General features: G+C 39.0%; 2 protein-coding genes across 2 annotated transcripts in view; one reads left to right on the forward strand and one right to left on the reverse strand.

Moving 5' to 3' along the window:
- cenpp (centromere protein P) overlaps positions 1 to 25,663 on the forward strand; it is a 118,846-nt gene that overhangs the window by 20,864 nt on the left and 72,319 nt on the right. The gene's annotated exons all lie outside the window — the stretch shown is intronic.
- ogna (osteoglycin, paralog a) lies at positions 3,684 to 7,840 on the reverse strand. Its single transcript, XM_062038333.1, has 6 exons — positions 7,567 to 7,840; positions 6,443 to 6,503; positions 5,721 to 5,885; positions 5,074 to 5,276; positions 4,756 to 4,848; positions 3,684 to 4,604 (listed from the first exon to the last, which is right to left on the reverse strand). Exons 1-6 carry the CDS (start codon positions 7,723 to 7,725, stop codon positions 4,434 to 4,436), a joined length of 852 nt encoding a protein of 283 aa, XP_061894317.1. The 5' UTR covers positions 7,726 to 7,840; the 3' UTR covers positions 3,684 to 4,433.

The following is a 25,663-nucleotide window of genomic DNA, read 5'->3' on the forward strand; positions in this document are numbered from 1 at the left end:
AAAGGGGACCTATTATGCAAAACAAACTTCTCTTACCCATTGGAACCTGTTTTTGTGTATTTGGGATCTTTATAAGTCCCAAATATTTGAAATCAAACAATGGAGGCATTCCGGCGGTATTTATAAAACAATCTTGTCTTCCTTCATATTTCCTCCAAATGTGCTATTTGGAATTTGCACTGTTCTGTTGAGTAAAACCATGATTTGTGTTCAAACTGTGTTTTCAGGGAGAGGGGGGTGTTTAGTTGTTTTTTTTTTTGATGCGGTGGGGTGAGTGTTGAGGTTTAAGGGCCTCCCCTTACATCAAGGCGGTACTGGCCGTCACACAGGACCTCAGTTCAACGAACATAAAAGGATTAACAGCATTTGGCTCTTTGCCTTTTATTGCAGCACTTATTCCAAAAGGAATGAAAGTTGAGTTAATGTTTTATTTAGCCTTGTGCCGTCAAGCTGTGAGGGGAGTTATTTTAATCATAGTTTGGCAATACTGTATTGCGAAAGGTTTAGTTTGAAATAATTGCGAATAAATTGTGTGCATATTTTAAACATTGGGTCCTTTTCAGATTGACCAGCTGAAAAGTTACAACAACTAAACTTAAAGGGGAACTGCAATATTTTACAGTCCTCATGTAAGACAAGAACACATACTTTTTTATTTTTTAGTAAATACATGCTGCTTACAATGGAGCCTATAGGGGTCACTCTAAAACATTCAAACACTTCCATCAAGGTCTTACATACATACTGTAAGTATACTGTATATGTCAGTGTTTCCCACACATTCATTTATTTGTGGCGGCCCGCCACGAAAGAATTATGTCCGCCACAAATAAAATTAAATTAAATTAAAACTTTTTTTTTTTTTTTTTTTTTTTTTTTGTCCTGTCCAGCTTCTCAGGCAAATCATATAGTTGATGTAGATGCCCATATAGGCTGTTCAGATTTACTTTACAAAAGAGAAGTGTAGGATACTTCTCTTGTTGCCTTATTTGTATTTGACCACTACTGTTTTCTGTTTATTTGTTACTGACTGTGGCAGGACACCTCTGCCTCTGTTTCACTTTATGTTGCTGGTAAATAATATGGTTGTAGTAGTAGGCTAAAGTTAAATTATTTAGTATGCACTAATTAAAGGGGCAGAGCTTTAAGAGACATTTTAGCTTTTATATTTTATAAGATGTATTTTTTGTAAGAACCACAATTAATAAATATCTTTCAGTGAATAACTTATTGTTCAAATCTGTGTATAAATATGTACATAAAGTGTTGTAATTATATTGTAAAATGGATGGATGGATGGACGTTTAAAACAAAACTGTTATTATTAATTAGTAAGTATACATTTTTTGAGCCTTTTTAGAGAAAATCATATCATTGTAGTAAATGATGCAAATTACTCGATGATGTCATGGTGACCACGCCCATAGCCACGCCCCCACCGCCACAGGTATCTTGGCAGTTTATGGGAAACTCTGTATGTAATGTAGTAACGGGCACATTTATAACAACATTGAAAATGTTTTGCTATTTTAAGCATACGGTGGCGCATTAACACAAAAAATGCAACACTGTGTTAGCTTTTTCCTTTGACAACATCACTGATTACTGCTCACTGCAGACATCACGAGAGCCAACAAACATAATAAAACATCACTTACTGTACAATGTCTGCTATCATTAGGATGCTGACTGTTAGGATGTTGTTATATTCCCATCTAGATGAAGAATGACTCGTAATCCTCGTGGAAAAAAAAGGGGGTGGAACCAAGCGTCTTTTCGTGTCTTTCTCGCCATTCCCAGGTCTGAATTGGCTGTCAAAGTTGACCAACTCGTCGGATTATGTCCTCATTCAGGTGAGGGTCATTATTTACAATCTAGAATTAACTTTCACAAGCTCGGAGACGAGAAAGCAGCCCACCAGCCGAGGATGTCACCATAACCACACGAGCGAGTTACCTCTCTGGGATCACGGCGTCGCTATAAATAGTTTGTCTACATTAGCGCTTATAGTAAAAATATCACTGCAGTGTTTCCCACACATTTGTGGCGGCCCGCCACGAAAGAATTACGTCCGCCACAAATAAAAATAAAAAATGAAAAATTATTATTATTATTATTATTTTTTTTTTTTTTGTCCTGTCCAGTTTCTCAGGCAAATCATATAGTTGATGTAGATGCCCATATAGGCTGTTCAGATTTACTTTACAAAAGAGAAGTGTAGGATACTTCTCTTGTTGCCTTATTTGTATTTGACCACTACTGTTTTCTGTTTATTTGTTACTGACTGTGGCAGGACACCTCTGCCTCTGTTTCACTTTATGTTGCTGGTAAATAATATGGTTGTAGTAGTAGGCTAAAGTTAAATTATTTAGTATGCACTAATTAAAGGGGCAGAGCTTTAAGAGACATTTTAGCTTTTATATTTTATAAGATATATTTTTTGTAAGAACCACAATTAATAAATATATTTCAGTGAATAATTTATTGTTCAAATCTGTATATAAATATGTACATAAAGTGTTGTAATTATATTGTAAAATGGATGGATGGATGGACGTTTAAAACAAAACTGTTATTATTAATTAGTAAGTATACATTTTTTGAGCCTTTTTAGAGAAAATCATATCATTGTAGTAAATTATGCAAATTACTCGATGATGTCATGGTGACCACGCCCATAGCCACGCCCCCACCACCACAGGTATCCTGGCAGTTTATGGGAAACACTGCACTGATTACTTGGTTAATACTCATGTCATGAAATGTCTATGGAGTATTGTTGGCGCTTTTCGGATGGTTATTTGCAGGGCTTTATAGGCGCAGTAGAGGACCTTACATTGGCTCCATTGTTAGCAGACTTTTATGTACGTTTATTAACGAGTTAGGATGCATTAAAAAAAATACATCCTTCGTCTTGTCTCTAATAATAATTGTGAACCCCCCCAAAAAAGTGCAGTTCCCCTTTAACAGATCGGTAATCATCCGCATGTCTTCACTGATAAAGCAGCAAAAATAAATAAATACAAAATAAGTCGGTTTGTAGAAGTAATCCTGAGATTAATATGGAGAGATAATTACTGAGAGTGAAAAGGTCTGCCCAGTCGGTGGACAAATTAACAAGCATTTGCCATACCTGTCTGCCTCACTAACGTAAGCGTTTTGTGTGTGAGTGCGTGTGCGCTCTTGGGGATTCCTTCATTAAATCACACACATAAAAAAGGGAGAAAACATTTCAAATACAATAGCAGCAATGAATCCGTCTTCTGTGTTGCAAGAGGAACACACAACTTAGCCAGCTAGAGTTTCACAGTAATGGTGGTTGGCCTCTTAGCAGTTACAAACCACAAACATTTACAAGCATGTGGCCAGGCACTGGTGTGAATTTCTCTTTTGTGGGTGTTTTTAGAGCTTAAAAACGTGTACAGTTATTGTCGTCTTGTGTCAGTCCTTCAATGTGTGGTTTCTAATACTTGACTTGACAGCTGCTGTTAAACGAGCTACCAGGATATACAGTATGCACAATATTATTGTTTGTTTAGCAAACTAAATGCATCCTTAGCCTCAATTTGCAAGAATTTTAATTAGGATGGTTTTTGCACAGATTTTTATGACTTCAAAATGATCTGACTCCATTCATATGACCCCCAACAATTACAATGACTTTGACCACAAATAAAGGAAAATATATAAAAAGTTTGACTTTATTAAAAATATTTAATAAAACAAAAAGACTTAACACATAGCCATATTACTGTACAGTCACTATTCTATACACATTGGTAATCAATTAATCTCTGCGGGACAAGTTGCATACAAAACATGATAAAATTATAGAGTAATCTTTACATTCCTATTGATAAATGCTTTGCTACTTCAATTCAAGTGGTGTTTATAAATTAAAGCTGTAAATGGAGATATGGCAATATACTGACATTAAAAACTGACAGTAACTAATACTGGAATTACTTCAAACATAGGGCAAATCAATGCACAGGGCTGTAGAAATGTTTACAAAAAGAACAAGGTACCAATTGTGATTCAGTGGATTGTAATGTGTTCTACTCGGCAGTGATATTCATCAGTGGTGAATGAATAAACTATTTACTACCTCTTCACTCATTAAGCTCATGAAAAGTCCATCTTAAGACTCCTCTTTGACCAATTGTCAGGACTAGACGCTCTGTTTCTGATGCCACTTCTGCTGACGCTCAAAGATTAATCCCTACAATTGACTTGGTACTACCCATCAGAAGAAGAAACACCCTCAATTCTATCTTTTTTAATCTTATTTTACCTGACACTTTCACATGCTGTTTGTAATGTTGAGGACAATTTCTCCAAAACCCAGAATATTTAATTTTCCCGCAGCTGTGAGGTGGGAAAAAAGTCTGTTCCGCTAGCTATAAGGTAATAACAATAACGTTGCTGCTTCTTCATCGGTAACGTCCAACAGGAAGTACCTGCATACAGGTGAAACTGTCAGGGTACTTTGAGAGAATTACAGGGTTTCCATCCAGACGGACATCACTGAGGCTAGGTCGGAGGTAGTAGGTGTCATTGGACCTACAGAAGGTGTCTATGTTGACATCTGTGATGTTGTTGTTCTAGTGGGAGGGACACAACATCATGAATGAAACCAAGTGAGTAAAAACTGTCCACAAAAACAATCATAATAATCAAAATAATAATCAATGGCAGAAAGGTCAGTCATTTCTGAATCCTAGTATTAAAAAAATAATAATAATGTATATATACCTGTAGATGTAAGATCCGAACCTTCTCTGGGATCTGTGGAACCGCTTCCATCTCATTGTCAGCCAGGTACAAGTTGACCAGCCCGATCAGTTTCTGTCACATTATAGAAATTGTATATACTAATTACAACGCAGACCCACACTACTAACAAATCCATGTTAATTGTTCTATGGGCAATCCCACTATATATTATTGATTTAAATCAAAACGTTTATTGTGGAACAATTTTGCATTTGCCACTGGTTCGCTGTACCATAATCCTTTCATCTTTTGCTGGAACTTCAAAAAAAATTTGAGGAGTGACGGTATGATATGCACCTTAAAAGCTGTAGCTTTTACACCCTTGGTTTTCAGCAGGTTGTTGTTGGCGTTGAACGATTTCAGTTTGGCAGGGAGTGCCGGGAGTTTAACCAGCCTGTTATCAGCTAGAGACAGTTCTTCCAATAAACTTAGTTTAGAAAACGCTCCATCTTCAATCTCTGAGATCAGGTTCCCCGTCAGGTCGATCCTCCTAAGTGTCACTATAGAACCACAAGGAGAAAACAAACATACTCATTTTCTTTTGCGGTTACCATCCCGCCTTACTGTAGTCAACACTGTATGTAGTACTTTTCCTCTCTATTGTAGTAAAGAATGACTGATTGATTGCATTGTATTGTTATCGTGTGTGTAAAACTTTAACAAGGATGGAGTCTCGAAAGGGACAAGGGTTAGAAAATGGAGTCTGGTCTGTAGACGTGAATGGTAAGCCACAAGCATATAATGCATATTGGTTCTGTCGATAACAGTTAAGTTTTGCTTATATTTGTAACTGTTGTCAATGTCTTTATGCCTGTATTTTATCAGCAAAATGTATTTTAGAACTTAAGAGAAAGACAAAGAACACAATACTTAATGTTACTGAGGCGATAGTTGACAGACATCGTGTGTGTTTGTGTTTTGGTGTAGACCTTTTTCAGCCTTACCAATGTCAGCAAAGTCCTTGGTCCTAATCTTTTTGATTTTGTTGAAGCGGGCGTACAGATAGGCTGTCTCCTTCGGAAGGGTGGGAACAGAGGTCATGTCAGGACTGACTTCCTCGCAGTACACTGAGCCAGTTAGGCAGACGCACAGTAGACAAGTTGGCAAGTCTGGAACATAGCAGCAGCACACACATCAATTTGGATTGATTGATTGATTGAAACTTTTATTAGTAGATTGCACAGTACAGTACATATTCCATACAATTGACCACTAAATGGTAACACCCGAATAAGTTTTTCAACTTGTTTAAGTCGGGGTCCACGTTAATGAATTCATGGGGAACAGTAATGTCATTGGGGTGGAAGAAGTTGGTACTCGAACAGTCCAGCAGCCTATCATTAAACAGGAATATTGTCACATAGTTTAGGACTACAGTCACAAACAAAATATTGTGTTTTTTTATCAACTTGGCAGACTTTATAAATTATACTGTTCAAAAGATCCAGGTTTACCCTGTTCTCCCTTGTGGGATAACCATTTAACTTTAAAACTATTTGATGTCTCTGCTTTGTTTCCCATCGCAGTTATTATTATTAGTGGAATACCTATCAAAATTCAATATTCCAAACTATTCAAACTTAAACAAAAACTTATATCGAGAACTACCCGGTGTGCACAGATGTAGCTTCAGTTGCAATTTATTTCAGACAGTTCTTTATCCTACCTGATTCTTCTGCTGCTGGGATTGGGCTATCGTCTGGTTCATCGGCTGGAGGCAGTGCTCTCTGCAGAACATATTGAACCCATGTATTCAAAATGTGGGATAGTTTTAGCATAAAACACGTTACTTGGTGTATCTACGACCCATAACTGTGTTTTCATGACAGTTACACATACGTTGTTTTTATGCATTCTTGTCTTGTGAAATTTAAACATTTAGACCTTTGATAGAAGTGGTAACAACTTGCACTCAGCGCTTACACTTGCAATGATTAGTTCCCAAATAAATAGTGTTTGGTTTTTAAAATGATTCAAAAATCTAAACTGATATATATATACAAAGTAATGACCAAATAACATTTGACCTATTAAACACAGTCATTGATTCAGTTACCTGTAAAACACAATAGATTCATACATCATGAAAGGACCCTTTGGGCTGCTCTTGTATTTTCTATCATCATGGATGTACACCTTAAATATTTCCCTCAGTATAGTGACCACAGCCAAATTGAATGGCTGTTAAATAACATTTAATCTACATTGTGTTTATTTTGTATTCTTATTTATTGTTTGTCTATTTGTATGTTCCTTTACCTACTTGTATCTATGTGAACTCTTTTAGTTGTCTTATTCTACCCCTTCTATTGTTTTTTAATTATATTCTATCACTTTTTTTATTCATTTAATTATATTTTATTCAATTTTATTTTTTACTCCGTTCTCGTGCTTTTTAAGAGTGTTCTTTTTATCTTTCTTCTAAGTCCAAGTTCTGACTGTTTCTGACACTGTTCCTAAAACATCCTACTAATTAAAACTAGATTGAAATGTTGAATAGATTATTTATTTTTTTACACACTGCATGCATTTTCCCGCTGACAAAAAAAAGTTGGCTCAGGTGTTTCTGAAATAGGATATTTTGGTTGTGTTAGGGTATCTGCTGTTGAAGTCTTTCTCGTGTTGAGTAAGGAAATGTTTGCCGTAAGAGGGGTGTGTGCTTAAGAGGAAGTGCAAAGAGATTTTGTCATTATCAAGTGGGGAAGATATTGGCTTGACTTTAATATCAAGTTTTTGAGACTTAGTTATAACAGCATATATAAGGATGTTGTATATAAAACAAGTTCTTACCCTTGCCCGCGTGGCTTTCCAATAGTTGCTGAAGAACCTGCTGAGGTCCCTTCCAGGTGATGGTCCTGCTATCAGCTGTGAGTTGTAATCAGAGTTCCCGACTGAACCCGTTCCCAGCCATGGCTGCACCAGCATACACATTAGTATAAGTGCCTTCATGCTGCCCCAAGCAAAGTGTCAGTGACACCAGAGCTCGCTATACGTTAAGAGTTTGAGTCAGCAGATGTGCTCTGCTGCAAGCCCCTGTCGGGATGTGTCAAATGACGGTATTTAAAGGCTGAACCATGAGCTTCCAGCAATCTGAAGCAGAGTTTGTAGAGCTGAGTGCTTAACCCCTTCCTGACCATGTATCATCTCACTGTTGTGAGAAAGTAAAATATCTTATGGAGCAGAAAAATTAGAAAACACTGGCAGCTGACAGTCACAGTTCTAGTACATAATTTTAATAAGAACTTCTGATCCATACCCAGTCTCGCTACCATCATAATTGGAAGGTATACCCTCATACAGACCATCCTAGTTCAAGAGACATAGGAGGACAATTTGTTCATACAGAGTCACAGGCCATCAATGTATACATGATATAACTTATGTTTGAACAGTTTCAAAAGGGTCTATCTTAAACTACAAAGACAACTGTCTCTCTGATACGTATGTTTTTAGTAAGTTGGTACAGTTTATGGCTCTAACCTGACAATATATGCTTTTCAACATGTGTTGTTAAGGTGTGTGCCAGCCCATTTTTACATTATGTCAGAAGTTAAACAAAAACCTTATTACAGAATCTGGCAAAAACTATGGGAAAACTTTCCAATGGCCGCACAAGAAAATTCCAGCGATGAGACCCTGTCCACTCAGTGTATTTAACAGCTGTTGACTTGTGGTTACTTTTGGACTGTCTTCAGACTTCGTCAAACCAGAGACATGTCGGGGTTCCCCGGAGCGCTTCTTTTTGTTGTCATTGCTTGACAAGTTGCAGTGGGGTGGGGGAGACGCCACTTTTTCTATGTGAAGAAGCAGAGATGAGTTAAACAGCAAAATATTTAAATAAAAAGCATGTGACCTCTCCAGTGCTCAAGAGGAGAAAGAAACGGAGGTGGTGATATAAACATCCTAGGAACACGAGCCTGAAGGGTTACAGGTGTGTTAGCTATAATGAACACCTTTTAACTTTTATGACTTTAGGAAGCGTCCTAGCATCTACAGTATCTTTTACTGTCACACATTTTGTGTACTAAATGGTGGGTTGTCAGAGAACGATGAAGCCACACACAAAAGTCTCTTCACATAAAGACCATTTACTATTCATTTTCCAGCCTACAATCTGTTCTTTATTTACCAGGAAGGGCATCTCCTTCCTGCATACGGCTTTGGTGACTTAACAGTCCTATGGTCATCATCACACTTTTCCTCTTGGGTCTGTGGTTGAAATAAATACAAAAACACTCTTGTGGCATTGATTTACTAAAATTTCGCCTGAATTTGGAATTTAACAACCTCAGAATTTTTTTTTTTAGTATAAGTTCCATTATACTTGAGATTAGTCTTAAAAAACAATTGGCTTAAAGAAAAGAAGGAAAAAAATATAAATCATTGATATATAATTGCTACTTTTGAAGTTGTATAGACATTGATCAGTTTTACATGCAAATAAATGCATTTTAATTAGGGCTAAATGGTAACACGAATACAAAAAAGTGATCAAGTAATTTTCTCTTCATTTATTTAACGGTAAAGCTAAACACATGATAACTTTTAATGTGGTCCAACGCGCGTACGTTGCCAATGCAAAGGAAGGAAGAAGCGGATCGAGTGTTTCCTATACAGTATATTAAAATACAGGTGAAAGTCAAGAAATTAGAATATTGTGTAAAAGTCCATTGATGTCAGCAATTCAACTTCGAATGTAAAACTAATATGTGATATAAACTGATTACTTGCAAAGCGAGATATGTCAAGCCTTTATTTGTTATAATTTTCATGATCATGGCTTACAGTTTTTGAAAACGCTCAAATTTCCCTGATTTTCAATGAGAAGTTTTTATAAACTGTAAACCGTAATCATCGAAATTATGTCAAAAGAAGACTTAAAATGTCTTGAGTAGCATGTTATGACCCTAAGTCATATAATAATATCACCTTGTACATCTAATTGCTGAAATAAACATTTGCACAATATTGAAATTTTTTGAGTTTCACCTGTATTTGAGGCAGGCATTCATAAACAAAAATAAGTTTCCCCGCCACGAATGCGTATTTGCTACTTCCGGTTTGGCGTTGCTCGTAAACAAATTATAATAAAAGTGGCGGTATGCATCGTAACTACGCTTTTACAACACATCTCATACAAATCTGCTTTGCCAGAGACGTAGCAGAAGAGATCTGTCCTTCCAATTTAGTGACTCTGGCTATTTAGCAAGAGCCAGAAGGTAGAAGAAAGAAGGCAGTGTGTCTTGCATCGTCCATTTATTCGGTATCTAAATTCAAGTGGTCATAAAAGACAAAGTATTTTCTCGTGGGGAGATCCGCCTCCACAAGCCCAGGAAGTGTGCATTACCTTAACCGAGCATGGCGTGCACAAAAGTTGCAAAAGCGTTAAACCTTGCTTGGAAAAAGCTTGCAGACACTCTTATGTTGTTTGATAACACACAGACTTCTTGGTGAAGTACATTAACCAGTAGTGTTCAAAGTGTGGGCCATTTGTGGGACGTGGCTCTTTTTTTTAATGGCCCATGGCACATTATCAAAATAAAATTGATGAAAAAAGCAACAAATGGAATCAAAAATAGATTAAAAAAAGCCTTATGTAATGAGGAAAACGTCAATGTTGATACTATTAGGTAATAAAAGCACACGTGTCTTAAAATATATATATAAAATGTTTTAATCATTTTTATTATTTCATTACAAATGACACAATGATACCCCGAATGGGACAAGCGGTAGAAAATGGATGGATGACACAATGATGTCACAACATCGCTGTAATTAAAGAGATGGAGAATGAAAACATTTTAGGTCACCAATCAGTACCGGTAGCTGGTTATTTTTTAGTAACTCTTGTCTGCAGTAGTTGTTTTCATTTTAGTTTAAAAAGTACAACATATCTAAACCCTAAAATATTCTAGTCACTAGTTTAGGGGTTCATAAATGGACAGTCATGAACATACTGTAATATATCATTTAGTTTTAGTAGTTTTAAAATGAAACCAATTAGTCATTGATTATTAAGTGGAATGTTTTGTTTTGTCTTGTTTTGCTCTTTAGCCAAGCAAAAATGTGTTTCATCCAATTACTTTAATTAATCGATAAATCGTAGGAATTTTCAGTAGACTATTTCATTACTAAAATATTCAATAGCTGTAGCCCTCATTTCAATACTGTTTTATGGATTACATAATCTGTAGCAGACATGTTTTTCAACTCAAAGCCTGTCACTTTGTCATAAGCAATCACCAGGGTAAAAATGATTAGTACAATGTAACGGTGAGTTGGTCTTTAGAGTGGCAGGTGTAGGCGGGTGCTACAGTATGTTGTGGCATATTGAATCCAGCCTAGACCATAAACGTTTGTCCGTGAAATCTTTCCATATCCCAACTCAATGTGACCGCATCTGAGCTTTCGACACAGCGGACCAGCTGGCCTGGCATAGCGCAGCCTGGGTCTGTCTGATGACTGCCATGATGTATTAACCCTCCACAGAGCGCTGAGCCACCGAGCCACCTGCCAACTCTCAGCGACTACCGACTGACAGTTTTATGTTTGCTCAGAGACTTGTTATGTAATAAGCTTTTACTATTAAGACCTCAGTGCATGATGTGAAACACTTGTCAAATGTTGTCGGCAACGTCTGGCTTGATACATAGTCATATGCTATTATTATAAGTAACACAGAGGACACAAAATAGATTTTTTTGTATAAGAACACAACTGTCAAATATTAATTTCTGTTGAAACATTTTAGGCGGTTTTAATGTTGAAAGACCATATTGTTCTTAGAAAAACATGTCTTTTCACTTGTTCAAAGAAAGGTAAGGGGTCAGTCCTTCACATGTATTAGGTGTTATAGGGTTGTATTTTTATGACCTCATTTTCCGATTCTCCATAAATTCCACCTTCCCCACCTTCAAGTCAAAGAGGAACACTCATACAAACCGTATGATGCAATTGTGGATAAATTTGTGAAGTAAACCATCCATCTATTTTGAATCATCCTTTGTAGTGTTGCAGGAAGCTGGAGCCTATCCCAGCTTCCAAAAAGTGAGAGGTGGGGCCATCCTGGACAGGTCCCAGGCTACCTTCAATAAAGGGGCTCTGTACCTGTAAAGTTAACATTCTGCTGAAAATAGAACTGAGCTATCAGGCGGAATCTTGAACTGGATTTATAAGCCATCCATATTTTTTATGAAATAATATTGAAACAAATCATGATTGCCTCATAGGTAGCGTTTAGCTGCCTGTTGACTGAGTAAATCAATGTCCGTATTATGGTAAATGTAATATTTTGGAACCATATCCCAGTAAGCCTTTCGTCTGCCTATACATTGTGATTGATTTTCCTTATGTTTAGAGTGTGTTCAAATCGTGGCATTCCATCTTGGAATTTGGTCCCTAAAGATTTCAGTGGAAAGCTAAAGCGAAACATCTGCATCCACCTCAAGGAAAGCAACACTTTGCTGGAGTAGATCTTTGACACATTTTAGTGTATAAAGTGGTGAAAATGTTGTCCATTACTATTACTTGCATCGCTTCAACGCCAACCGAGACAATTTGACTAAGTATAGAATTAATAGTTTATAAGCATTATAAATATTTGCACTGAACTAACGCTGTTGTATGGAGTGCATAAAAACAAAAGCAATTTTTCTGATGGACATAATATTATTTAAAGGCCTACTGAAATGAAATGTTTTTATTTAAACGGGGATAGCAGATCTATTCTATGTGTCATACTTGATCATTTCGCAATATTGCCATATATTTGCTGAAAGGATTTAGTAGAGAACAACGACGATAAAGATCGCAACTTTTGGTATCTGACAAAAAAAGCCTGGCCCCTACCGGAAGGAGCGTGACGTAGTCAGCTGAACATTTCCGCAAAGTTACCTATTGTTTACAGTGATGGCGGCCAGAAGTGAGAGCGATTCGGACGAGAAAGCGACGATTTCCCCATTAATTTGAGCGAGGATGAAAGATTTGTGGATGAGGAACGTTAGAGTGCAGTTCAAGACATTTTTTTTTTTCGCTCTGACCGTAACTTAGGTACAAGCTGGCTCATTGGATTCCACACTCGCTCCTTTTTCTATTGTGGATCAATACACGGTTAATGCTTTCCAGGCTGGCGAAGGTTAACAATGCTGTGCTAACGACGCCATTGAAGCTAACTTAGCAACCGGACCTCACAGAGCTATGCTAAACACATTAGCTCTCCACCTACGCCAGCCAGCCCTCATCTGCTCATCAACACCCGTGCTCACCTGCGTTCCAGCGATCGACGGTGCGACGAAGGACTTCACCCGATCACAGATGCGGTTGGCGGCCCGGAGACGTAGGAAGTCAAGGTGAGGTCGCCGGCTAGCGCTTCTGCTCTCCAACAAAGTCCTCCGGTTGTGTTGCTGTAGTCCGCCGCTAATACACCGATCCCACCTACAACTTTCTTCTTTGCAGCCTTCATTGTTCATTAAACAAATTGCAAAAGATTCACCAACACAGATGTCCAGAATACTGTGGAATTATGAAATGAAAACAGAGCTTTTTGTATAGGATTCTACGGGGTACCAATACTTCCGTTTAACTGACTACGTCACGCGCATACATCATCATACCGAGACGTTTCAGCCGGATATTTCCCGGGAAATTTAAAATTGCACTTTATAAGTTAACCCGGCCGTATTGGCATGTGTTGCAATGTTAAGATTTCATCATTGATATATAAACTATCAGACTGCGTGGTCGGTAGTAGTGGCTTTCAGTAGGCCTTTAAAGGCAAGGTGTTTGCAAAGAGAATTCATGCGGTTTTATTGTCCTTGCTGGCATAATACCTAAGGATTGAGGATGTATTTCACTGCATCGACAAGTTTCTTTTTTCATTTCCTGCCTATTGGGAATCATGTCACTATGATGAAGTATTTAAGGTTACTGTAGATTTGCTGCTGAAAACGTCTGCAGCACGGTTTCTGCGGTCATAGCTAAATTCCCAGCAGATGTGCAGGAAGAGAGCGATTCAGCTCTGTTGTTGCACATAAAACTTCCGAGGAACCAATAACAGTCTAGGTGCACAATTTAATGTCAGGCCGGAAAGTGAGATGCTAGACAATTACTTCCAATACAGTGATCCATTGCTTCTTTTTTTTTACATTTCAGGAATTTTGAATATTTAATTTGTTCAATTGCGTCTTTAGTGGTAATTAACAGGTACAAAATAAAAAATGCTTTCAGGGATCCAGTAAAATGTTTTGGTCCCTCAAGCTTCCCTTGGTACTCTTTGAGGCCAGCAGGAAACCTGTAAGCCTTGAGGTTCAAGTATTTTAAGTATAGTCTAAGTTTTCTACTGTGTGTCTTTTTCAGACTGCATCAAACACTATTGAAGTCAGCTGTTGTCAATTAAACAAGATCTTTGGTTCATGTCTTGTTGTGGACATCTCAGGGTCTGCTCCCTGTGTGTAGCTGCTGACTGTGTGTTGTAAAAAAAACATTTCATGGTTGTCATCTGGAAGTTCTTATCTTGGCTTGAGGTATACTATCAGCACTTGCCACCAAAAATCCTCAACAATTTCATCGGGGCTTTTCTACCAGCTTTCACTGGAATGTACTGATTGGTTGATTGAAGTTGCTTCTGGGGTTTGAATTAAAGACAATTAAATGAACTTAAATTTCTTAAAATGTACTTGATTTTTTTCTCTAATCCCCTGAAACCTGTAGATTGCATTTGGAAAACAGAGTTTTGGAAAAGTGTTTAGTTGCTTTGGAGATCATAATTAATTTGTACCAAATATTTTATGGTCAGCAAAGTATCACGGTCAAGATGTGGCGGCAAGGTAAGGTAGACCCAAACGCAGGCTAACAAGGACAGAGCAACAATGGACTACTGTCCCAAACACACAAAACATAGCTAGCGTTCATGCTCATATTTTTTTTCCAACACTATTTTGCCGAGGAACTCGACACACAAGACATATGATGACCGCACAAAGACTAGACAGCAAACTGAGAACTAATTACACAGACTAATTAGACAACTGAAAACACCTCAGGCCTCATGTATTGAGTTGTGTGGATTTCTTACAAATAATTGCCGTACTTTCAAATCCAGACAACGGCGTACGCAAGAAAAAAATTCAGATGTAATAAAGTGTGTGCACACACTAATCCATTCAGAATTGATCGCAGATGTCTGCGCCCTTATAAATACGCAAATAATATTGAAATTAGCCATTTAGTATGCTAACAGCCAGTTTAGTTTCATGTGAAAATTATGCGATATTTGGTTGACAATCTTTTAAATTTAAAGGCCTACTGAAACCCACTACTACCGACCACGCAGTCTGATAGTTTATATATCAATGATGAAAACTTAACATTGCCATACATGCCAATACGGCCGGGTTAACTTATAAAGTGCAATTTTAAATTTCCCGCTAAACTTCCGGTTGAAAACGTCTTTGGATGACGTAACCAGTGAAACAGAAGTATCGGTACCCCATTGAATCCAATACAAAATAGCTCTGTTTTCATCTCATAATTCCACAGTATTCTGGACATCTGTGTTGGTGAATCTTTTGCAATTTGTTTAATGAACAATGAAGACTGCAAAGAAGAAAGTCGTAGGTGGGATCGGTGTATTAGCGGCGGACTACAGCAACACAACCAGGAAGACTTTGACTCGGATAGCAGACGTGCTAGCCGACGCTAGCCACCGACCGCACGGATGATCGTGGTGAAGTCCTTCGTCCTTCCGTCGATCGCTGGAACGCAGGTGAGTACGGGTGTTGATGAGCAGGTGAGGGCTGGCTGGCGTAGGTGGAGCGCTGATGTTTTTATCATAGCTCTGTGAGGTCCCGTTATACTTAGTTAGCTTCGATGGTGTCGTTAGCAACAGCATTTTTTAAGCTTCGCCAAGCTGGAAAGCATTAACCGTGTATTTACATGTCCCTGGTTTAATAGTATTGTTGATCTTCTGTCTATCCTTCCAGTCAGGGATTTATTTACTTTGTTTCTATATGCAGTTAAGCACGATGCTATCACGTTAGCTCCCTAGCTAAAGTGTTTCGTCTATGTATTGTCGTGGAGATAAAAGTCACTGTGAATGTCCATTTCGCGTTCTCGACTCTCATTTTCAAGAGGATGTAGTATCCCAGGTGGTTTAAAATACAAATCCGTGATCCGCAATAGAAAAAGGAGAGAGTGTGGAATCCAATGAGCCAGCTTGTACCTAAGTTACGGTCAGAGCGAAAAAAGATATGTCTTGCACTACATTCTAGTCCTTAACTCTAACGTTCCTCATCCACAAATTTTTCATCCTGGCTCAAATGAATGGGGTAATCGTCGCTTTCTCGGTCCGAATCGCTCTTGCTGCGTTGAAAACAATAGGAAAATATGAGGAGGCTATCAACTGACTACGTCACGCTACTTCCGGTAGGGGCAAGACTTTTTTTTATCAGATACCAAAAGTTGCGATCTTTATCGTCGTCGTTCTCTACTAAATCCTTTCAGCAAAAATATGGCAATATCGCGAAATGATCAAGTATGACACATAGAATGGATCTGCTGTCCCCGTTTAAAAAAAAAAAAAAAAAAAAATTCAGTAGGCCTTTAAACATGCCAGCATATCACAAAGAATACGAAAGACTTTGGCACTACATAAATTAGTAGATGTCCTCACATATAGTAATATGAGTATGAGGCATTACTGTACTGGAGAAAAAGTGAATTTTGTGCCCGTGCCTCAATTGTTTTACATTGTTGATATCAAATGTTGGCAAAGCCAGAACGACCACCTCTGGTTATCACCAAAGTATCCGCTGGCCCTAAAAATGTGCGTACATAAAGCATGAAGTTGGCGTGAGGCATCGCATGTGTCCACATCAAGTTCACTCTTGATACCTCTCACCTCTGTTGTGAAAAATGGCGCCCAGTTGGTTTTTGTGCGTATGCAAGCTGAATACACCAGACCCCTGGACTTGACCAGGAGGAAGGAGAGGGGAAAAACACAGGTGTTTCTCAGGACACATTTGAGCACATGGGAAACAAAACGCAGGACAACCAGAAACAGATCATGACACAAAGCTACTTAACTGAAACTGGAAACAACTTTTAAACAATATGATGTTTACAGTTGATTTGTTTAATAAAACCATGTATTTGCTTGAGTGGTATTGATGGTATTTTCTATTCGAAGCAGCCAAGAGTCCAGCACTGATTACATTTTCAGCTGAGACTTGACAATGGACAACTTTTAGGCTTTGGACTACATCAGTATGAGGCATATGGAGAGTATTAGTTGCTGAGTGGACTGTACTGCTTGCTAGTATTAAGATATTCGATGACTGCTCTGTGATGACTATCATTCATAGAAAAACACTTAAGTACCCTTTACTTTTGGCAAAGCAGTGACTCTTGCGGACTTTGAAACAATCCCGACAAGCAAAGTGATCATAGGCACATTAGGTTTTACTTGTAAATAAAGATTGGCACTGTTACAGTCCAGTCTTGGAGGTTGTGATAATGCACATTTATACTGTACGTGATTTACAGTCTGCCAAATAAAAGAGAAAAAGACATAATACACAATTACAGCCGTATCCCAATTAAGGGGCGCATTGTTTGGATGACCTTGCCTGCGCCAACACCTGGGGTGCTGTTTCTGGAAAAGTGCACCAACCCATTAACCCTATTCTCCCATGTGCTTAAGTGAAAAAAGGTGCACAACTGCACGGATTCTGACTGTGAGGCATCCTCTCACTCGACCTAAAAGGGCCCTATTATGCAAAACCAACTTTTCTTAGCTATTGGTATCTGCTGTTGTGTATTTGGGATAGGGCTGGAAGATATGGACCAAAACTGATATCCCAGTATTTTTAGTCCGAATGGCGATATACGGTAACGGTATCTTGAACAAAACATGCAAAGTGCTGAAGGTTGCTTAAGTGTTTAATGACTAGATAACCAGTGTTGCGAGTACTTACATTATTTTTGTTGTTAATAGTTACGTAACCTGTTGTGTATTCTTATAAAGTAATTAGTTAGCCTTTACTGTGTCAAAGCAATTTTCGTTAATTTTGTTTATTAACGTTAGGTTTATAGCCTCACGCTTGTGCGCGGGGATAGATGGAGCTTTAATAAAACTCTGTTATCGTTCTTTTAACGCAACCTAGAAAAAAAGTGCGTGACGGCAATGAGCCCGCCTCATTAGTACTGGACCCGCCTTCATTCCAGACTTACACACTTTTGCCTGATTTACGTGGGGTGGGCGTTTCCTCAGGCTGGATGGGAGACTACGAATAAAACAAACATGCTTAAAGGCCTACTGAAATGAAATGTTTTTATTTAAACGGGGATAGCAAATCCATTCTATGTGTCATACTTGATCATTTCGCGATATTGCCATATTTTTGCTGAAAGGATTTAGTAGTGAACATCGACGATAAAGTTGCAACTTTTGGTCGCTGATAAAAAAAGCCTTGCCTGTACCGGAAGTAGTGTGACGTCAACGGTTGAAAGGCTCCTCACATTTCCCCATTGTTTTCAATGCAGCTAGAGCGATTCGGACAGAGAAAGCGACGATTACCCCATTAATTTGAGTGAGGATGAAAGATTTGTGGATGAGGAACGTTAGAGTGAAGGACTAGAATGCAGTGCAAAACATATCTTTTTTCGCTCTGACCGTAACTTAGGTACAAGCTGGCTCATTGGATTCCACACTCTCTCCTTTTTCTATTGTGGATCACGGATTTGTATTTTAAACCACCTCGGATACTATATCCTCTTGAAAATGAGAGTCGAGAACGCGAAATGGACATTCACAGTGACTTTTATCCCCACGACAATACATCGACGAAACACTTTAGCTACGGAGCTAACGTGATAGCATCGTGCTTAACTGCATATAGAAACAAAAGAAATAAACCCCTCGACTGGAAGGATAAATAGAAAATCAACAATACTATTAAACCATGGACCTGTAACTACATGGCTAATTCTTTCCAGCCTGGCGAAGGTTAACAATGCTGTTGCTAACGACGCCATTGAAGCTAACTTAGCAACCGGACCTCACAGAGCTATGCTAAAAACATTAGCTATCCACCTATGCCAGCCAGCCCTCATCTGCTCATCAACACCCGTGCTCACCTAAGTTCCGGCGATCGACGGTGCGACGAAGGACTTCAACCGATCACAGATGCGGTCGGCGGCCCGGAGACGGAGAAAGTTAAAGTGAGTTCGCCGGCTAGCGCGTCTGCCATCCACCTCAAAGTCCTCCTGGTTGTGTTGCTGTAGTCCGCCGCTAATACACCGATCCCACCTACAACTTTCTTCTTTGCAGTCTTCATTGTTCATTAAACAAATTGCAAAAGATTCACCAACACAGATGTCCAGAATACTGTGGAATTATGAGATGAAAACAGAGTTTTTTGTATAGGATTCAATGTGTCCGCATACTTCCGTTTCAATGATTGACGTCACGCGCATACGTCATCATACATAGACATTTTCAACCGGAAGTTTAGCGGGAAATTTAAAATTGCACTTTATAAGTTAACCCGGCCGTATTGGCATGTGTTGCAATGTTAAGATTTCATCATTGATATATAAACTATCAGACTGCGTGGTCGGTAGTAGTGGGTTTCAGTAGGCCTTTAACTTTAAGCCATGTAATAAAACAAATGAGAGAATAGGGCCCTGAATATGCAGAGCAAAAATGTGAAAAGTTATAAGGAGCCTTTGAATTGGAATTTTATATCGCCTCGTTTAAATTTGGACGCAGCTTAACATTTCACAATATCTGTCTGGTAGACACCCAAAACCTATTGGGCTGTTCATGAAACTAATGTTAATAGTGTAATAAATGTTTACCTACTCCCAAATAAATGATAGTCTTTATAAGTCATGTGAAGGAAATTTAAGGAGAGTTTTATGTTGAAATTATTGGTATAAATACTAAGACTGTTTGAGTTCTTAGCTATTGTCCCATTGCTGAAAAGGACATTTTAGAAAGTCTTAAAAGTCCTGACGCTGGGATATATATACTAGAAATTCATTTGATAATGCTTTTTTGGGGTGAGGAGTCCTAATAACTGGCCGTGCATGGGCAGGCACGTGGAGTCAGTCAATAAATGTTATACATCAATTCAACAAGTGTGGTTTTAGGCCGCATTCGTATTGTGATTTTTATTAGACCATAAAAGTGTATGTTGTCTTCTTCTTCAGTTCAATCATGCATGTCCTGCGGTGAAGTAGGCCTCTCTTGCCTGCCCACTACTGTGACATTTCATCTGTATCATTGTTTGCGGTCGGACTAAATGTGTTTTTCACGTGTAGAGACAGGGGAGTTCTGGGAAGTTCCCATGCTAATGTAATTAAGTCTCATTAATAGGACACCACTGTGGTCTCACATATTTCTCTTTGTGTTAATTGTGATGAGGAGAACATGGCTCCTCACTTGTCAACTCCATCTGGAGAAAATGTCTTTTTATTAAAGTTCTCTTCACAAATGTCTGCCTTAAAAAATATTATTGGTTAAAGTAACACTGTCTGTGCTTTAACATTTAATGCAAAGGTGCAATTATTTAGCCAGTAAATGTAATGCCACACTATCCCGCTTTTATTTTTCTGAGCCACTCAAAATAATTTACTAGCCTGATTTGTTAATGTTCTATTTATATAGCCTGATTGAATTATTTGCCACGCTTGTGCTTTTTATATTCACAGTCTGTGAAATAAATATTTCTGTGGTTTTGTATAATATTTCTGAATTAGGCAGTCGTAATTATTAATAATTGAAGCTTTTTTTATGCCAAAAATGTTCCAGTTGGCTTGAGTAGTTTTAGTCACATATGGTTTTGATTGCTTTTACTTGACGATTTGGATCAGCAGAGTTTCAAATGCTGTCAATCTACCTCGTCTCCTCCCACAGTACTTGCATGCTCTCTTCATATATAGGCAGTTTTTTCCACTCCACATACAGACACCAGTTGGCTGGTCGTATTTGTTGGGTCGGCGTCAAGACACATGAGTAACATACAGGGTGCATTGATAGTTGACAAACAAACAATCTGTGATATTTTTTCCAAGTTAAAACTCATTAAACCTTTAAAAGAAAATGTACAGGGTTTTCGCAAAGCATTGAAAGTCATTAAATTGATTTTGTGAATATGAATACCTTAAAGGCCTACTGAAATGATTTTTTTTTATTTAAACGGGAATAGCAGATCCATTCTATGTGTCATACTTGATCATTTTGCGATATTGCCATATTTTTGCTGAAAGGATTTAGTAGAGAAAATCGACGATAAAGTTCGCAACTTTTGCTCGCTGATAAAAAAAAGCCTTGCCTGTACCGGAAGTAGCGTGACGTCACAGGAGCTAGTATTCCTCACAATTCCCCGTTGTTTACAATGGAGCGAGAGAGATTCGGACCGAGAAAGTGACGATTACCCCATTAATTTGAGCGAGGATGAAAGATTCGTAGATGAGGAACGTTACAGTGAAGGACTTGAGAGGCAGTGATGGACGTATCTTTTTTCGCTCTGACCGTAACTTAGGTACAAGCTGGCTCATTGGATTCCACACTCTCCTTTTTATATTGTGGATCACAGATTTGTATTTTAAACCACCTCGGATACTATATCCTCTTGAAAATGAGAGTCGAGCACGCGAAATGGACATTTAAAGTGACTTTTATCTCCAAGACAATACATCGGTGACACACTTAGCTACTGAGCTAGCGCGATAGCATCGTTCTCAAATGAAGATGGAAACAAAATAAATAAACCTCTGACTGGAAGGATGGATAGAAAATCAACAATACTATTAAACCGTGGACATGTAAATACACGGTTAATGATTTCCAGGCTGGCGAAGGTTAACAATGCTGTGCTAACGACGCCATTGAAGCTAACTTAGCAACCAGACCTCACAGAACTATGTACTCTCTCCTTTTTCTATTGTGAATCACGGATTTGTATTTTAAACCACCTGGGATACTATATCCTCTTGAAAATGAGAGTCGAGCACGCGAAATGGACATTTAAAGTGACTTTTATCTCCAAGATAATACATCGGTGACACACTTAGCTACTGAGCTAGTGCGTAGCATCGTTCTCAAATGAAGATAGAAACCCATCAACAGCCGTGCTCACCTGCATTCCAGCAATCAACGGCACGACGAAGGACTTCATCCGTGGGTTTGGCGGTAAGCATCGGCTAGGCGTAGTAAGTAGTCCTTGTTGTGTTGCTGTAAGTATTGTAATGCCCCGCAGTGGAGAAGGAGTCACACAGACGAGGAAGCGCTGCTCAATCGCTTTATTAAAAAGCGGTAACTGGTTGTAGTTCAAAAAGTAACGCACACACATACACGAGCTGCTGTTAGCCAAAACTCACGCTCACACACACAAGTTTTCCGCCAACTCACTCGCGAATGCGCGTTCCCCAAACCCTTAAAGACAGTACACTAATGCAAATATCACAGATATTACAGTATTGTACTTAGCCGCTAAGACACCGATCGATCCCACCTACAACGTTTTTCTTTGTAGTCTCCATTGTTCATTAAACAAATTGCAAAAGATTCACCAACACAGATGTCCAGAATAATGTGGAATTTTGTCGAAGAAAACAAGAGGCTTTTCTATCGGGTCCGATGGGGTCCAACCACTTCCGTTGCTTTTGTGACGTCACACGCATAAATCATATCCAAAGGAGTTTTTCAACCGGAAGTGTGGCGGGAATTTTAAAATTGCACTTTATAAGTTAACCCGGCCGTATTGGCATGTGTTGCAATGTTAAGATTTCATCATTGATATATAAACTATCAGACTACGTGGTTGGTAGTAGTGGGTTTCAGTAGGCCTTTAAAGGCCTACTGAAATGATTTTTTTTAATTTAAACGGGGATAGCAGATCCATTCTATGTGTCATACTTGATCATTTCGCGATATTGCCATATTTTTGCTGAAAGGATTTAGTAGAGAACATCGACGATAAAGTTCACAACTTTTGGTCGCTGATTAAAAAAAAGCCTTGCCTGTACCGGAAGTAGCGTGACGTCACAGGTTGAAGGGCTCCTCACATTTCCCTATTGTTTACACCAGCAGCGAGAGCGATTCGGACCGAGAAAGCGACGATTACCCCATTAATTTGAGCAAGGATGAAAGATTCGTGGATGAGGAACGTGAGAGTGAAGGACTAGAGTGCAGTGCAGGACGTATCTTTTTTCGCTCTGACCGTAACTTAGGTACAAAGGCTCATTGGATTCCACACTTTCTCCTTTTTCTATTGTGGATCACGGATTTGTATTTTAAACCACCTCGGATACTATATCCTCTTGAAAATGAGAGTCAAGAATGCGAAATGGACATTCACAGTGACTTTTATCTCCACGACAATACATCGACGAAACACTTTAGCTACGGAGCTAACGTGATAGCATCATGCTTAAATGCAGATAGAAACAAAATAAATAAGCCGCTGACTGCAAGGATAGACAGAATATCAACAATACTACTATCAGGAGACACCGAACCAAACACTGGACCTGTAACCACACGGTTAATGCTGTGCCGCCTGTCGAAGCCTAGCAATGCTGTTGCTAATGACGCCATTGAAGCTAACTTAGCTACGGGACCTCACAGAGCTATGCTAAAAACATTAGCGCTCCACCTGCGCCAGCCCTCATCTGCTCATCAACACCCGTGCTCACCTGCGTTCCAGCGATCGACGGCGCGACGAAGGACTTCACCCGATCATCGATGCGGTCGGCGGCTAGCGTCGGATAGCGCGTCTGCTATCCAACTCAAAGTCCTCCTGGTTGTGTTGCTGCAGCCGGCCGCTAATACACCGATCCCACATACAGCTTTCGTCTTTGCAGTCTCCATTGTTCATTAAACAAATTGCAAAAGATTCACCAACACAGATGTCCAGAATACTGTGGAATTTTGCGATGAAAACAGAGCTGTTTGTATTGGGATACAATGTGTCCCAATACTTCCGGTTCAACCATTGACGTCACGCGCAAATGTCGTCATACCTACACGTTTTCAACCGGAAGTTTAGCGGGAAATTTAAAATTGCGCTTTATAAGTTAACCCGGCAGTATTGGCATGTGTTGCAATGTTAAGATTTCATCATTGATATATAAACTATCAGACTGCGTGGTCGGTAGTAGTGGCTTTCAGTAGGCCTTTAAACGGCATTAAAAAGCATTAAATTCTATGTCCAGAGGCATTACAATTGTAGGCCTGGGCTGATAATAAGTTAATCAATCGAACGATAAATGAAAATGAAGTCAATAACTTTGCTGCCATCTAAAAATGGCTACGTCTTCGTCTCTGGCTTTCAAACTGGATACAAGAGGTCTCACTCTGTGCATTGCTCTCAGCACCTGAGCATGTGTATTCAACAATAGAATTACATGAACAGAGTGAGCCTCATCCACAATCTTTGTTTCAGTACGCGCATATTTTCCTGTGTACAGTAGTGGTAGCGACCCTCACTTAAATGTTGGAGCTGGAACTAATCTTTTTAAAACAACGGTCACAAGTACACATTGCTTAGAAACCGGAGGACGTTCGCTGTGTGAACCATGGAAATGATGTCGTAAACAAGCTGAACAATCAGTTTTTTTTCTAACTTTATTTTAAAAACATAGAATTCAAACATTCAGAACATACATGTAAACATGTCTCTATACGTTTTTTTTTGTGTTTTAAAAAAAAATATATGTACATAGAAATCATTTGCAGACAGTAATTAAGAACTGCAGGAGGGTACATGGGGGAGGAGCATAACAAGTTGTGTACGCAAGCTATGTGACGCAGGAGTATATTTTGAGTATAGCTCGGTTGGTAGAGTGGCCGTGCCAGCAACTTGAGGGTTCCAGGTTCGATCCCCGCTTCCGGCATCCTAGTCACTGCCGTTGTGTCCTTGAGCAAGACACTTTACCCACCTGCTCCCAGTGCCACCCACACTGGTTTAAATGTAACTTAGATATTGGGTTTCACTGTGTAAAAGCGATTTGAGTCACTAGAGAAAAGCGCTATATAAATATAATTCACTTCACTTCATTTCAGCCTTTAGGTAACACACACAGTTAGTCGCGACTCACTAGTGAGAAGCGCTGCTAATTAAAGGCCTTCTGAAAGCCACTACTACCGACCACGCAGTCTGATAGTTTATATATCAATGATGAAATCTTAACATTGCAACACATGCCAATACGGCCGGGTTAACTTATAAAGTGCAATTTTAAATTTCCCGCTAAACTTCCGGTTGAAAACGTCTATGTATGATGACGTATGCGTGTGACGTTACTAGTTAAACGGAAGTATTGGGACCCGTTGAATCCAATACAAAACAGCTCTGTTTTCATCTCATAATTCCACAGTATTCTGGACATCTGTGTTGGTGAATCTTTTGCAATTTGTTTAATGAACAATGAAGACTGCAAAGAAGAAAGCTGTAGGTGGGATCGGTGTATTAGCGGCTGGCTGTAGCAACACAACCAGGAGGACTTTGACTTGGATAGCAGACGCGCTAGCCGACGCTAGCCGCCGACCGCACGGATGATCGGGTGAAGTCCTTCGTCGCGCCGTCGATCGCTGGAACGCAGGTGATCACGGGTGTTGATGAGCAGATGAGGGCTGGCTGGCGTAGGTGGAGCGCTAATGTTTTTATCATAGCTCTGTGAGGTCCCGTTGCTAAGTTAGCTTCAATGGCGTCATTAGCAACAGCATTTTTAAGCTTCGCCAAGCTGGAAAGCATTAACCGTGTAGTTACATGTCCATGGTTTAATAGTATTGTTGATTTTCTGTCTATCCTTCCAGTCAGGGGTTTATTTCTTTTGTTTCTATCTGCATTTGAGCCCGATGCTATCACATTAGCTCCGT

The sequence above is a fragment of the Entelurus aequoreus genome, linkage group LG26 (genome assembly GCF_033978785.1).
Source record: "Entelurus aequoreus isolate RoL-2023_Sb linkage group LG26, RoL_Eaeq_v1.1, whole genome shotgun sequence".
In the NCBI taxonomy this organism is placed as follows: Eukaryota; Metazoa; Chordata; class Actinopteri; order Syngnathiformes; family Syngnathidae; genus Entelurus; species Entelurus aequoreus.

Excerpts from the sequence above, each read along its gene's own strand:
- ogna (XM_062038333.1), bottom strand. The coding sequence starts at position 7,725 with ATGAAGGCACTTATACTAATGTGTATGCTGGTGCAGCCATGGCTGGGA. Across the intron at positions 4,849-5,073 it reads TAAAAGCTACAGCTTTTAAG|AAACTGATCGGGCTGGTCAA; the intron begins GTGCATATCATA and ends ATAATGTGACAG. Across the intron at positions 4,605-4,755 it reads TTCGGATCTTACATCTACAG|AACAACAACATCACAGATGT; the intron begins GTATATATACAT and ends CCCTCCCACTAG.